At 32.3% G+C, this 14165-nt stretch overlaps 1 protein-coding gene across 1 annotated transcript in view; it reads right to left on the bottom strand.

The window, feature by feature from the left end:
• Window positions 1–9447: 9447 nt before the first annotated feature.
• LOC132744226 (DNA annealing helicase and endonuclease ZRANB3-like) overlaps window positions 9448–14165 on the bottom strand; it is a 59224-nt gene continuing 54506 nt past the window's right edge. Inside the window, exon 20 of the mRNA XM_060732862.1 lies at window positions 9448–11660. Within this exon, the coding sequence (XP_060588845.1) occupies window positions 11469–11660 (192 nt within the window). The 3' untranslated portion in view covers window positions 9448–11468. The remainder of the gene's footprint in view (window positions 11661–14165) is intronic.

Here is a 14165-nt window from a genome sequence, read left to right on the forward strand (position 1 = left end):
AATGATTGTTTGAAATAATTTTGAATCTAAATTGGGAATTTTAAACATGCTGACAATAATGAAATTATAAAAATATTTAGTTTTCAGATGATGGTCATATTTATATAAATAAAAATGCTATGTTAGACTAAAACATAAAAAAGTTAGCAGGTTTTAAAATCAAAGTGTCGTTTTTCAAAAACCCCTAAAAACATTGAATCATAAAGCAAAAGTATTGGACGTATTATAATAGTATCACTCCGAACACTGAAATATCATGTTTTAGAACAAAACGGTCTTAATAAATAACAGATTTTTTTTATTTGCCTAAAATCAAGAGCACGTGCCTATAGGTCTGGTAAGCAGTTCTACAAGAACGAGAAAAGTGGGAAACTTACCCGGTTCAGCGTCGGTCAAAAAGATTGAGAGAGTAGATGTATTTTTGTTAGAACATGAGGAATTTCAGTCATTTTAAAATCACCTCGCTTTACGAAACAGCTTAATTTCTATCTTTTAGAAAATGGAGGACTGTCGGTGCGTGGAGTGATATACATGTGTATGTTTTTCCAATTACAGTACATGTATTTCCAAACTAAGAGGCGCATATGAGACGAGAACCCACGAAGTTAGGTCCATACCTGTTATGATATTCAAACATCGTCTGCATTGTGATCTTCAAACATCGTCTGCAATATTCTTAATAATTGGGACATCGTTTAAAACATGTCTCAGAAAAAAATTGTCTGGGAAAAATACCAGCAGCTGCAGGGAAAAATAATAAGTTTTACTGTTAACCTGTGGAATTCGTATAAAAGATTTGCTCAGCTTTTAATTTTGAACAGTCTATTTAAAGTTATATCAAAATACAAAAATTGAGCTCCGAGTGCAGGCTGGCCTAGCTCTGTATATTGTCGGTAAGGGTAACTCACTTTGGTACCGGCAGGTCGAAGCAGTTTGTCCTCATTTTCATGAAATTTTTGAAAAGGTCTTTAAAGAAAAAATGTATATTGGAGTAGACAAAGAAAGTAATTTACACATTACAAACGTCACTTTCAATCCACGTAAATTACCAAATAATGACCAGAATATGGAAAAATAGCCCTTATCGCGTTAGTCACGCAGTATATATACAGTGATAACTATTGCAAACTCAGTCACTCGCGGCATGTAACATGTCAATCCTTACTAGAATTGTGGATATTTTTACTTTTCTTAAAATCTTTGTACATTTTTGTTGATTTTCTTGAAAATATTTGGCTCATCTTCAGGCATGCAGCTTCAAGGCGTTAAGCAGGGTAAACCTATATCTATGAAAGTAAAAACGTAACACGTTCTTTCAGTACTTATTATTCAGCCCAGATTAATTAAGTGCAGCCGTATGTGTTTTTAAAAAAAATGGCGAGGTGGAAACACCCCACCCAGACGAGTACTGTAACAGAACCCAGTACTTTTATTTTTTCACATACACTTGGGGTGTGGAGCTCAAAACGCTGCAAATATACTGTGCACCTCTTAGTTCACGGTACTTAACGCTTTGAAACAAGACATAAAACAACAAATGAAACTTATGGTACAAAAATTGTCATAAGCTATAACATATAGGCATTTTCTCCTGTATTGCACAAGGAAACAACAATATATTCAGTCAAAGTCAATTTTAATGGACCAAACGTAGACCGTTGTCGGCCATTTTGAAAACAGTATGTCATCATTTAAATCGTGGTAATGGTTTTACATTTCAGTTTTTTCATGTTTTGGTTAAAATTTCTACGTGTTCTTTTGCTTGATTTTAAATATTAAAATTATGCTTACTTGTAACTCAATATTTTTTTTTTAACAAACAAGAACATTTAGAAAATGATGATTGTTTCAGACATATGCACAAATTTAACAGACTATTGTTGCTTCTCGCAGAAATTTGTAAACGTTGTTCTGTTTTATGTAAAAGTCTAGAGATTTAAAATATTTTCCACATAAACTTTGTTGTTTAGGTATTTGAATAAAATATGTCAATTCTGACCAATTTTAACACTGGTAACATGAAAATATGCCATTACCGTGAAATAAGTGATGACGCGGAATTAGTGATGTTGAGTATAAATGTCGTCTAGATGTAAAACGACTAAGAGAAGATTTTTGACATAATGTATATGATAAGTACATGTGCTGAGATTGACAAATACACAGTTTATTTGAAATTTAAATGCGTTTTGAGCTCCACACCCCAAGTGCCTGTGGTATATTTGGCAACTTCTTTCGCTCTCAAACTTAAAATTATCGGACAATTTAAAACCTCCCGAATTTTAAAAAAAATGCACCTGAATTCCTCTCCTTTCCCTTGAGAACTTTTCAATAAACAGCTATTTTATTTTTTAAAAAATCAGTCACCATCTTCCACCAGTCTGTCTACACTACTGTATCTACGTGGTATTGATTTAAACATGTACAAATATGCAAACATAATATGATATGAAAAGAACACAATTAAATCTAGTGTATGTACTATTACAAAGTTCACCTGTTGATATAACAAAGGCTTCTATCAGAATCGGGCGTTAAACTGACCTATCTTGTGTCGTTTTTTACACTCTAATACACTAGTCTTATACCTCAATTCACACAACTACCTAAAATATATTAGGATATTTATGGTATTTTTTTTTTTTTTAGTTTAATGATTTTTCATTGTAACCCTTTAAATCATTTTAAAATTTAATGTTATGTAACTATGCAAATCTGAATACTACAGTATGTTGGCCTATAACGGTTAAAGTACAATGTACCTGTTTTTTTGTGTGCTGTTTTTTTCTCAACCATTTTATCACAAGTTTGAGCCCAAAACAAGGCAGGTTTCCATAAATTACATAATGTAGTGTTTAACTCTTGATTTGATTTGATTCAGGTTCAAAACACACAATGATACAAGTTTTCGATAAACCTGCATTACTTCTTAAATGGACTTGTTTAACTTCCATTTTGGGAACTATCCATTATCAATTATGGGGATGAAAAATTAAATTTGGCCAGGCAACAGTTAAAAGGCTGACCAGTGTTCACTAAATAAAAATCTGGATCCTGATTTTAGTTTAATTAATTTTTGAAACAATTGATCAAAATATTGTAAAATTAAATGGTACATAAACAAATGTAAAAAGTCAATTTGCACTCAAAGAACCCTATTTTTGTGTGGATAAAATGGATTATCAAACAACAAAATTAACCAGATCAAAATAGGAATCAAGATCAATATTTGGATCAATGGTACAATGCAAGTATCTTATAAAGTAACTATTTGTTTTCCTAAAATTTGATAAATATTACCTCAACTCTAATCAAGTTGACATTCAATCTCTGAGGATAAACAATACAAAAAGCCCCCCAAAAAACTGAGTTTTAATTTTGTTCCTGATCTTAATAGGGCATGAACACAGGGCGTGGTCAGACACTATATTGCTGGCAAACTTGAGGCTAGTCATCTTTTCTTGATTAGGCCACAAAGAGTGGTTTCTGCCATACTTAAACCTTAAAAATCTTGATACAATTACAGTCGAACCTGTCTGAATATCACCTTAGTGCATCTATGTGAAAAATGGCCTTTCAAGGTTACAACTTCACACTGTACTAGTATATAACTTGTGACAGACCTGTTTGTTTGATTCCCAAGAGGTCAAGGTTAACTTTTTCCAATCAAATGTTACCTGTTTGTTTAAAATCATTATATATGTCAATATTATTCAAGTTAGGAGGCTATATATTCAACTAGTTTATTGTTTCTTCACCGGCAGGTAACATGCTCCAGTCTGTAATACTACAGAGAGGTACATGATAGTCTTAAAGCAGAAGTTGGGTAAGACAAAACACAATTTTGGTGTACACCCCAACCAAAATAAATACAATGTTACTAGATTAAAACATTAATTACGACACAAAGGTGATTTTTTTCACAGATTTGACTGTACAATTAAACACTTGTATAAAACATCAGTTTTTGAGTCAGGTAACTAATAGGGGTCCATTTAACAATACAATACATATACAAAAATCCAATATCCACCCATTTTGTTTGAAAGAAACACCACTGGTGCCTGGCAACCATATTATATATATACTTCATTAACTTTTTGAACTTAGCTGAGCCTGAAAAATGTAGGACAAAATTTTCAGTCTGTATAATATCTCATATATATATAACTATAAAGACAAGTGTCTATTATCTACCTTTTATATATACTGTAATAATTCATCTGTTTATTTTTACAAACAGGTTTTTCTACTTATCTTTTTTGTAATGGTCATGGGAAAAAGAAAAAAAGGAGTATTTTAATGATAGGTTGTTGATATAAATATATATATATATGTATACATAAATAAAAAAAATAAAATACACCAATATTGTGAGACTAAAATGGCAACATTTTGTACCAAAATTTCTTTTACTGATTTTAAGTTCAGGCCTCATATAATGTGAATTTTCAAAATTATGATCCACAAGAGGCTTACGATTTCTCCACTCATTCATGGGTGTAGCAAATAATTTCTTAACAAACCATATACAAAAATTAGACTTGAAAATTTCACTCAACTGTTGAACTTAGAATACTAAGATATACATATATAATCTACCAGTGACGCTTCATTCCTTTTTCAATGCTTTATAAATGAAAATGATTTAGTTAATATCAATCATTAAACTGAAATATACCTTAAGATACAAAACTTAGTTTTTACTTTGCCATATCTTAGTAAAAAAACATTACATGTATACATTTTTCAGGTAAAAAAACCAACAAAAAAACCCCACTGAAAATTAGTCATTTTTAATGGCCATATTCGGCAAATATTGGGGGTCAATAGCATATAGATTACACTACATGATTAGTATACGGTAAACCACAATATATATATGAGCCACGTCATGACAAAACCAACATAATGCGTTTGCGACCAGCATGGATCCAGACCAGCCTGCGCATCCGCGCAGTCTGATCAGGATCCATGCTGTTCGCTTACCAACTCTATTACAAGTAGAGAAACTGATAGCGAACAGCATGGATCCTGATCAGACTGCGCGGTAGCGCAGGCTGGTCTGGATCCATGCTGGTCGCAAACGCATTATGTTGGTTTTGTCGTGACGCGGCTCATATATATATTATGTCAAGTTTATATACACACAAAGACAAAAAACTACTTTATTCTCATCACAAGTCATGAATAAAGTAATGCTAACTGAAGCAAATAATTTCACTTAAATTTCTAGAAAATGCTAATCTTACAATCTTATCAATGTACAAACAAAATGTTATATTTTGAATACATGTTTGTGTAAAAATCAGGGGAAAAAAGCTACCTATAAATGCATGATTGTGCACTTGAAAGGGGAATGTTATGATGTTAATTTTGCACTCTGTCTGTGTGTTAATATGGCAATGTACCGGCACTACTAAGAGGCCTTTAATGTTCACTTGAGTTTCATATGAGAATAATATGTAGAAAATATAAAGATGATAAAGATGAAATAAACTTTATTTAATATAACAGATAAATGTGCCTCAAAGAAACGTCACTGGCGTTAAATTATATGTCCCTCACTGCCCTGGGTTGGAATCTGTTCAGGGACATATTCTAATTCTGAACACAGGTTTCTGTCTGTATCTGAAACAATACAGTGTGCATAGAGTGTGCATCTTAAGTTTTCCTTCAAAAGTTTTTATAGTTTGTTACCTTGTAATAGGGAAATCTTGACATTACCACATACAATATACATGTATAATTATGCTATGCTTATAAACATAGCTTTAGGATGCAACAAATATTAATATGAGATTTGATCTACATCAAAAGTGACCACCTGATAAAAAATTGTTTTAGTCAATTTACATAACAGGAAAACCTTACATAAAATTATTGTTTTCTTCATAAACTTCCCCTTCATCAAATATTTTATCTACTTCTTGAAACATGACCCATTTTTAATTTTTTTTACCAAATTTCTTAGATTTGGAAATCTATTTCATCAGATTTTAAATATCTTCATTAATGACTGACCAGACACCACATCAGCTTTCTTTAAACTTCTGCAGTTTATGATAAATTATGTTTTGTTGTTGTTGTTGTATACATGAAGAACTATTAACAAAGTTGTAAGTCTAAAAATTGACTGTGTACTTTACATTTAGATTTAATGATAAACTATAGATTACAGTCCATAGGAGCTAGTCTAAAATTAATATTTTATTCAGGCCAAGGTCAAAACATAAATATGCCTAAAGAAAAAGAACATATCACATATTATGAATATACATAAATAAAATGCATGTTCATAAAACGCATGTATAATATTACATGCTCTATGTGCTGTAAATATAATGAATAAATATATACGAGACACCCTCATTTCTGTAATGGGTTGAATTAACAGAGCTACCCAGTTGGGGTCCTCAAAATAATTCTCGACAAAGGTGCATTTTTTTGGATTGATATGGTAATACAAAACCATAACTTTTATCAGTCATATAACCTTTATAAATTTCATGGCTTCAGTTCAATGTAAAACAGATACTTTTATCATACACTATGACAGGTGTCAAATTTAAGGCCTAATAAAACCTTTAATTTCCTGTTAAAACAACCAAAGCTTGTCACTCAATTTTACACACAATATATGTTTTAAAATCAAATTCAAAAAACAACTGTAAGAAAGCAATTCTTCTTTAGAACTGTTTATTATAAAACAATAAAGTTCAACAGAAGCATGTGTCTACAGATTTCATATGGTAAGAAAGAAAGAAAAAAAAGAAAAAAACTAGAAATGTGTCCATAGGACACGGGTGCCCCCACCGCGACACTGTTCTGTCAATCTTTTTACTAAGTCAAGGGAAATAACTCTACAAATACTGGATAAATCCACATAAGCCCATAAGGTTTATTGACTATGTCAAATCCTTTTTGAGAAACTTGCAACACAAGTTGAAAATTGCAAAAATTTTCTACGTGAAGGGCAATAACTCTAAAAATACTAAATAAATCTAGACGAAAATAGCTGGTGCACAACTGCACATGCTGATCAATATTCCTGTAAAGTTACATGACTGTAGGTCAAATACTTTTTGAGTTATGTGCGACACATGTTGAAAATTGCCAAATTTTACTAAGTCAAGGGCAATAACTCTGAAAATACTAAAAATATCCAGATGAAAATACCCAGGTGCACAACTACACATGCTGATCAACATTCCTGTAAAGTTTCATGACTGTAGGTCAAATACTTTTTGAGTTTCATGCGACACAAGTTGAAAATTGCAAAATTTTACTAAGTCAAGGGCAATAACTCTGAAAATACAAAAAATATCCAGACGAAAATACCCAGGTGCACAACTACACATGCTGATCAACATTCCTGTAAAGTTTGATGACTGTAGGTCAAATACTTTTGGAGTTACATGCGACACAAGTTGAAAATTGCAAAATTTTACTAAGTCAAGGGCAATAACTCTGAAAATACTAAAAATATCCCGACCAAAATACCCAGGTGCACAACTACACATGCTGATCAACATTCCTGTAAAGTTTCATGACTCTAGGTCAAATACTTTTTGAGTTACGTGCGACACAAAAGTGAACGGACGGACGGACGGACGGACGGACGGAAGGACGGACGGACGGACGGACAAGGGTAAATCTAAATGCCCGCCACTAACGTGGGGGCACAAAAAGGCATACATTTTCATATTTAATTTATTGTGTACACAATTAATTCTGCATGACTAGACAATATAATAACAGCAGTGTTTATAGTAGATTTACCAATATCTACCACCATCTGCACTTCAACATGTAAGTTTTACTTTTCCCACTATAAATCACCTTCATTACATGAGGGGAGGAATATATAAGAGGTATCAGTTACACTTTACTGTCTGCAGTTAATTGGAATATTATCAAGAAAATACAAGGGAAAATATTTCTTATTTCAAAGCAAAAATATGCCATAAATTCCACCCAGATCAAATGGATGGTACCAGTATACAACTTCTATTCTATTCTTAATAATAATTAACTCAAACCTAAATGTTTTCATTTAATTGTTGTCAGAGTGTAATGCATTCAAGTCTTGCAGAATAACTATGGTACTTGAAGTTTACTTTATACAACCCTAACTCAATGAATTTAATATAAAATTTAGGACACTGTTGTATGCAGTAATAAATTCCTTATGTGTTGCTGTTATTAACTGGAAGGTTCAACTTCCATGGGGTTTCTCAACAACACCCACCAGGTAGACATTGACGTTGAGGATTACCTATTTCAGTAAAAATTGAAATATTTTCAACAAAATTCAATATGCTACTAAACAAGTGTTTACAAATATTTAAATAATAAATCAATAATTCTCAACATAAGTTGCACACAATGTTCATATATGTTAACTGGAAGTTGGGTTACTTTTAAGTTTTCATTCACCCAGCAAAGTGTACATAGTCAGGTTTTTTTTCAAGTTTTTGAAGTGAAGAATTAATTTAAAGATTTTTGGGGTTAGGGCTGCAATTGAATAAAAATTTTGTATCAAATTATCATCAGCTGAATGTCGATGATATATGGAAATTAATAACAAGTACAGACAGATAAAAACCCTTGTATGTTATAATGTAACTGTTACATACATGTTACAAACATCACAATTACAACCTACTTAAAGAAAGGATGTTTTTATGTTACTTTTTGTAAGTGACCTTCAGGGATCAAGCTTTCCAAGAAAATGGGAGAAAAGTGACCTCTCTTCTGGTAAAATTGAGAAATATTATCACACGGCAAGAGAAATGGGTTTTAAATTGTATATTCTTTATTGTGAATCAATAATGAATTGAATGTTGAATATCGATGATAATTATATGGATAATGCAATATTCAATGACAGCCCTATTTCATGTACTGCTCAGTTACTTATATCTCAGATATTGGTTGACACCCCGAGTAGAGCCACTAACCTATCATGATCTGGCCAAATAGCTTTGTCACATGAAAAAATTCATTCAAAGTTCCAAGTGCGATTCTAACCAACAACGGTGAGGGGCAAGTGATTAAAGCCATTAACCATACCCACATAATCCTGAAGAGACACATTTAGTAGTAAAGAGACAAGATACCAATATTTTGGGTCAGTTTAAATACTGTTTAAACTTTAAACATTTAACATCAAAGCTCTGATATTCAACTATTTTTCTTTAAGTCAAAATAGAAAGAAATCTTTTCGTAACTTTTATAGATACCTTTAGTTGAGAACATGGTGTATTGAAAATACATGCACCATTTACCTAACTTACTTTGTGTAATTGATTTGCCCTGCTTTCACCCAGGACCTTTCCATTGTTACTATGAGGGATTTCAATATTTTAAAGCTAAGGGTGTGGGGGGGGGAAAGAGGGGGAAGGAGAATTATTTGTGATAACTTGATGATAACCCAAGTCTTATACCCTAAAATACCTTAAATGAGTATTCCCTTGTGAGCTATCTTAGAAATTTATTGTTAGTTTTGTTTTACACCTCACCAACACAGTATAGGTCATATAGCAAAGGAAAGAAAGATAATTTTGGCTAACCTCAGGTAGCAACACAAGGGGTCAAAACCACCACACCTGCTGGGGCTAAGAGATGCACAGACTCCACCTACTCAAATCCATTATGTCGCCTCTTAAATTACCATCATGCAGGGATAAATGGTGGCTGCAGTTCTTTTGTCTCAACCTTGAAAGGCAACCTCTCAGCCACAAGGGGCTTGAAATTCTTTCATAATAAAATTATTTCAAAAGCTATTGTTGGCTGTCTAAACTAGATATCAATCAAGATGAATATTGCACCATAAAGAAAATTTCTAATCCAGGTGAAAGGTTTGAAGTTGCCCTTTTCATGCAAATAAAAAAACTTTGAGAAATAATCAAGCAAATTCTTAACAATCTGATCATATAAAAATATCAGGTACAAAATATGACCAAAAATATGGCTTTAGATCTGTTTTATAGGAAATATAAATCATTTAAATTGTTGTCCATTATTTAAAAAAAGTATCTAAATGGTAGAAAAAGTGTTATATAATACATGAAATCAATGACGTGTCTTTAAATAAATATTGAAGGTAAGGTGTCAAATAAATTTAGAGTGTTACATGTTTTTGAAAAAAAAGTAAATACTGGATTGAATACAAATAATAATAAAGCAAAATAACTTTGTACCATATGTATTTCATTGTTCAAAAGACTTCAATCAAGTTTCTAAAATAAGACTCAGTAAGTAACTATTATTACATAAAAACAGTTGGCAAAAATCATGCAAAGTATTTGACAGACAATAGCTGCCAGTTTGACAGTGTGCTCTGAGTCAGGATAATGAAGGAATTCATAAAGGAGAATAATCATTCAAAACCCGTACTAGAGTTATGGGTCTTGGACAGTGACCTACAATTATGATTTCAAAGACATGTGTGAATTTTCTAAATGAATACCTTCAGTTGTTCTGAACACCATAAATCTTGCATGCTAGCCCTTAAAGAATTTTCTGTGTTCAAAAAGTGGCATACTAGTAAATTCAGTTCAAATCCATGCTTGAGTTATAAATTTTGAATAGTGGCATACAATTTTAATTTTGTGTACAAATGTGTAGTTTCAAGTGAATTCCTTCAGTAGTTGCAGATACAGATTTTGCTAGCAAAACTGTAACCAGGAATATATTAAGTTCACATAGTATTATAATCAAGTTAAATTCCATGTCAGAATTATGGGTCTTGAACAAGGACCTTAATTTATGATGACAAAGACATGTATACAGTTACTTAGATATGAATTTGCATCCAAAACTTACACAAATTATTACCCTGATGCCAATTCATAAACACTCTGAAACAATGGTGATAATAACCTGAAAAATTTCTTCGTAACTAAAAATTCAATTCACCATGGAAGAGATCTTTTAAGCATTTTTTTTTTATAACAGCAAGAATGCTTGTGCCTAAATTTCTTTTGGTATGCCAGTCAAACCAAATAACTAATTGATGTCATTACTAACCCTTAATAATATAAGATTATGGCGAATTCTCATAATTTGTACAAAACACTACAATATCATGTATTTCAGGAGTAATTTCTATTTGTTACCCTCAGCCAGAAAGATATATTAAACCATTTAAGTATGTAATCTGGTATCTCTTATTACATAATTTTTCTAGTAGTGAAATATTATCGTATCAACCATCCACTGATTTAGTTATGATTTACATTATGATTTTTCAATATATTATACAAATCTTAAATATATTGCTACATCATCATGCATTATTCCTTAAGTTAAGTAAAACTAAAATTCAGTTAGCAGATTATCCATTTTTGTTTTTAAAACAAAACTCATTAAATTGAAATCATTCAATTACACATAACAAAGACTAGCAAATATCTGTAATCACAGCTTAGAAGATACCCTTCTAATATGTCTTCAATCTTATTTCAGTTTCTTTTAAAAAAGGCGGTAATATCTCCAGAATTTACGGCTGTGCCGAGCTTTCTCACTGTGGCTCGTTTTGCCGCCTGTTGTGCCGTGACTTTCTGATGACAGATGACACATAATGTACGTAGATTATCAATGTCACACTGACCACCTCCTTCCCAAACTGGTTTGATATGATCCGCATGCCAAAACTAAAAAGCAAAGAATCATCTTTAGAAAAATCATAACAAGAGGGCCATGATGGCCCTGAGTCGCTCACCAGAAACAACTGCTTTCCAGTGTTGGAATGTCAATATATTCTAATATTAAATTTGAGCATAGAATATGTTTAAACAATAATTTGAAGAAATGCCATGACCTTGGGTATTTAAGCTTTAGCTTAAAAGGGGCTAATCAAATTAATATTAGCAAACTTGATAAAAAACTACTTAAGAATGCTACAAAGTTTGGTGATCATCTATCAATTATTTCAGTAGGAAATGATGTTTGAAGGTTTTTTTCTATTATTCTATTTTTAGCTTTAGTGGCCCCTAAAAGGGGCTAATCAAATTAATATGAGCAAACTTGATAAAAGAGTACCAAAGAATGCTACAGACAAAGTTTGGTGATCATCCATCAATTGGTTCTGAAGTAGAAGATGTTTAAAGGTTTTTCTATTTTTAGCTTTAGCGGCCCCTAAAAGTGGCCAATCAAATTAATATGAGCAAACTTGATAAAAGATTACCCAAAAATGCTACAGACAAAGTTTGGTGATCATCTATTAATTAGTTCTGTAGGAAAAGATGTTTAAAGATTTTTCTATTTTTAATACTAGCAGCCCCTAAAAGGGGCTAATCAAATTAATATGAGCAAACTTAATAAAAGACTACCCGAGAATGCTACAGACAAAGTTTGGTGATCATCCATCAATTAGTTCTGTAGCAATAGACGTTTAAATGTATATCTATTTTTAATTTTAGCGGCCCCTAAAAGGGGCCAATCAAAATAATATGAGCATACTTGATAAAAGACTACCCAACAATGCTTCAGACAAAATTTGGTGATCATCCATCAATTAGTTCTCTAGAAATAGACATTTAAAGGTATTTCTATTTTTAGTTCAAGCGGCCCCTAAAAGGGGCTAATCAAAATAATATTATCGAACTTGATAAAAGACTACCTAAGAATGCTACAGACAAAGTTTGGTGATCATCCATCAATTAGTTCTCTAGAAATAGACATTTAAAGGTATTTCTATTTTTAGCTTTAGCGGCCCCTAAAAGAGGCCAATCAAATTAATATGAGCAAAATTGATAAAACACAACCCGAGAATGCTACAGACAAAGTTTGGAGATCATCCATCAATTAGTTCTGTAAGAGAAGATGTATAAAGGTTTTTCTATTTTTAGCCCTAGAGACCCCTAAAAGGGGCCAATCAAAATAATATTAGCAAACTTGATAAAAGACTACCCAAGAATGCTACAGACAAAGTTTGGTGATCATCAATCAATTAGTTCTCTAGAAATAGACATTTAACGGTATTTCTATTTTTAGCTTTAGCGGCCCCTAAAAGGGGCCAATCAAATTAATGCTACAGACAAAGTTTGGTAATAATCCATCAATTAGTTCTGTAGAAATAAATGTTTAAAGGTTTTTCTATTTTTAGCTTTTGCAGCCCCCAAAAGGGGCCAATCAAATTTATATGAGCAAACTTGATAAAACACTACCCAAGAATGCTACAGACAAAGTTTGGTAATCATCCATCCAGTAGTTCTGTAGAAGAAGATGTTTAAAGGTTTTTCTATTTTTAGCCCTAGAGACCCATAAAAGGGGCCAATCAAATTTATATGAGCAAACTTGATAAAACACTACCCAAGAATGCTACAGACAAAGTTTGGTGATCATCCATCCATTAGTTCTGTAGAAGAAGATGTTTAAAGGTTTTTTCTATTTTTAGCTCTGCTGACCCCTAAAAGGGGCCAATTGGAATGACATGAGCAAATTCAAGTGTGACTGTCACAAGGATGCCACAGACCAAATTTGAAGTAAATCTGTCCAGTAGTTTCAGAGAAGAAGACGATTGTTGATGCATGACGACAGACGCCGGAGCATCCCCCTTTGATACTAATAGCTCACCCTGAGCCTTCGGCTCTGGTGAGCTAACAAAAAGTAGTCCATGTCTTACACTTTCACCAAGCCAAATTTATGAAATAAGATTGACTCCTTGATAAAAGACTACCTAAGAATGCTACAGACAAAGTTTGGTGATCATCCACCAATTAGTTCTCTAGAAATAGACATTTAAAGGTATTTCTATTTTTAGCTTTAGCGGCCCCTAAAAGAGGCCAATCAAATTAATATGAGCAAAATTGATAAAACACAACCCGAGAATGCTACAGACAAAGTTTGGAGATCATCCATCAATTAGTTCTGTAAGAGAAGATGTATAAAAGTTTTTCTATTTTTAGCCCTAGAGACCCCTAAAAGGGGCCAATCAATATAATATTAGCAAACGTGATAAAAGACTACCCAAGAATGCTACAGACAAAGTTTGGTGATCATCAATCAATTAGTTCTCTAGAAATAGACATTTAACGGTATTTCTATTTTTAGCTTTAGCGGCCCCTAAAAGGGGCCAATCAAATTAATATGAGCAAACTTAATAAAACACTACCCAAGAATGCTACAGACAAAGTTTGGTGATCATCAATCCAGTA

The sequence above is a fragment of the Ruditapes philippinarum genome, unplaced genomic scaffold, assembly GCF_026571515.1.
Source record: "Ruditapes philippinarum isolate M1 unplaced genomic scaffold, ASM2657151v2 ctg1491_1_1_1_1, whole genome shotgun sequence".
Taxonomy (NCBI): Eukaryota; Metazoa; Mollusca; class Bivalvia; order Venerida; family Veneridae; genus Ruditapes; species Ruditapes philippinarum.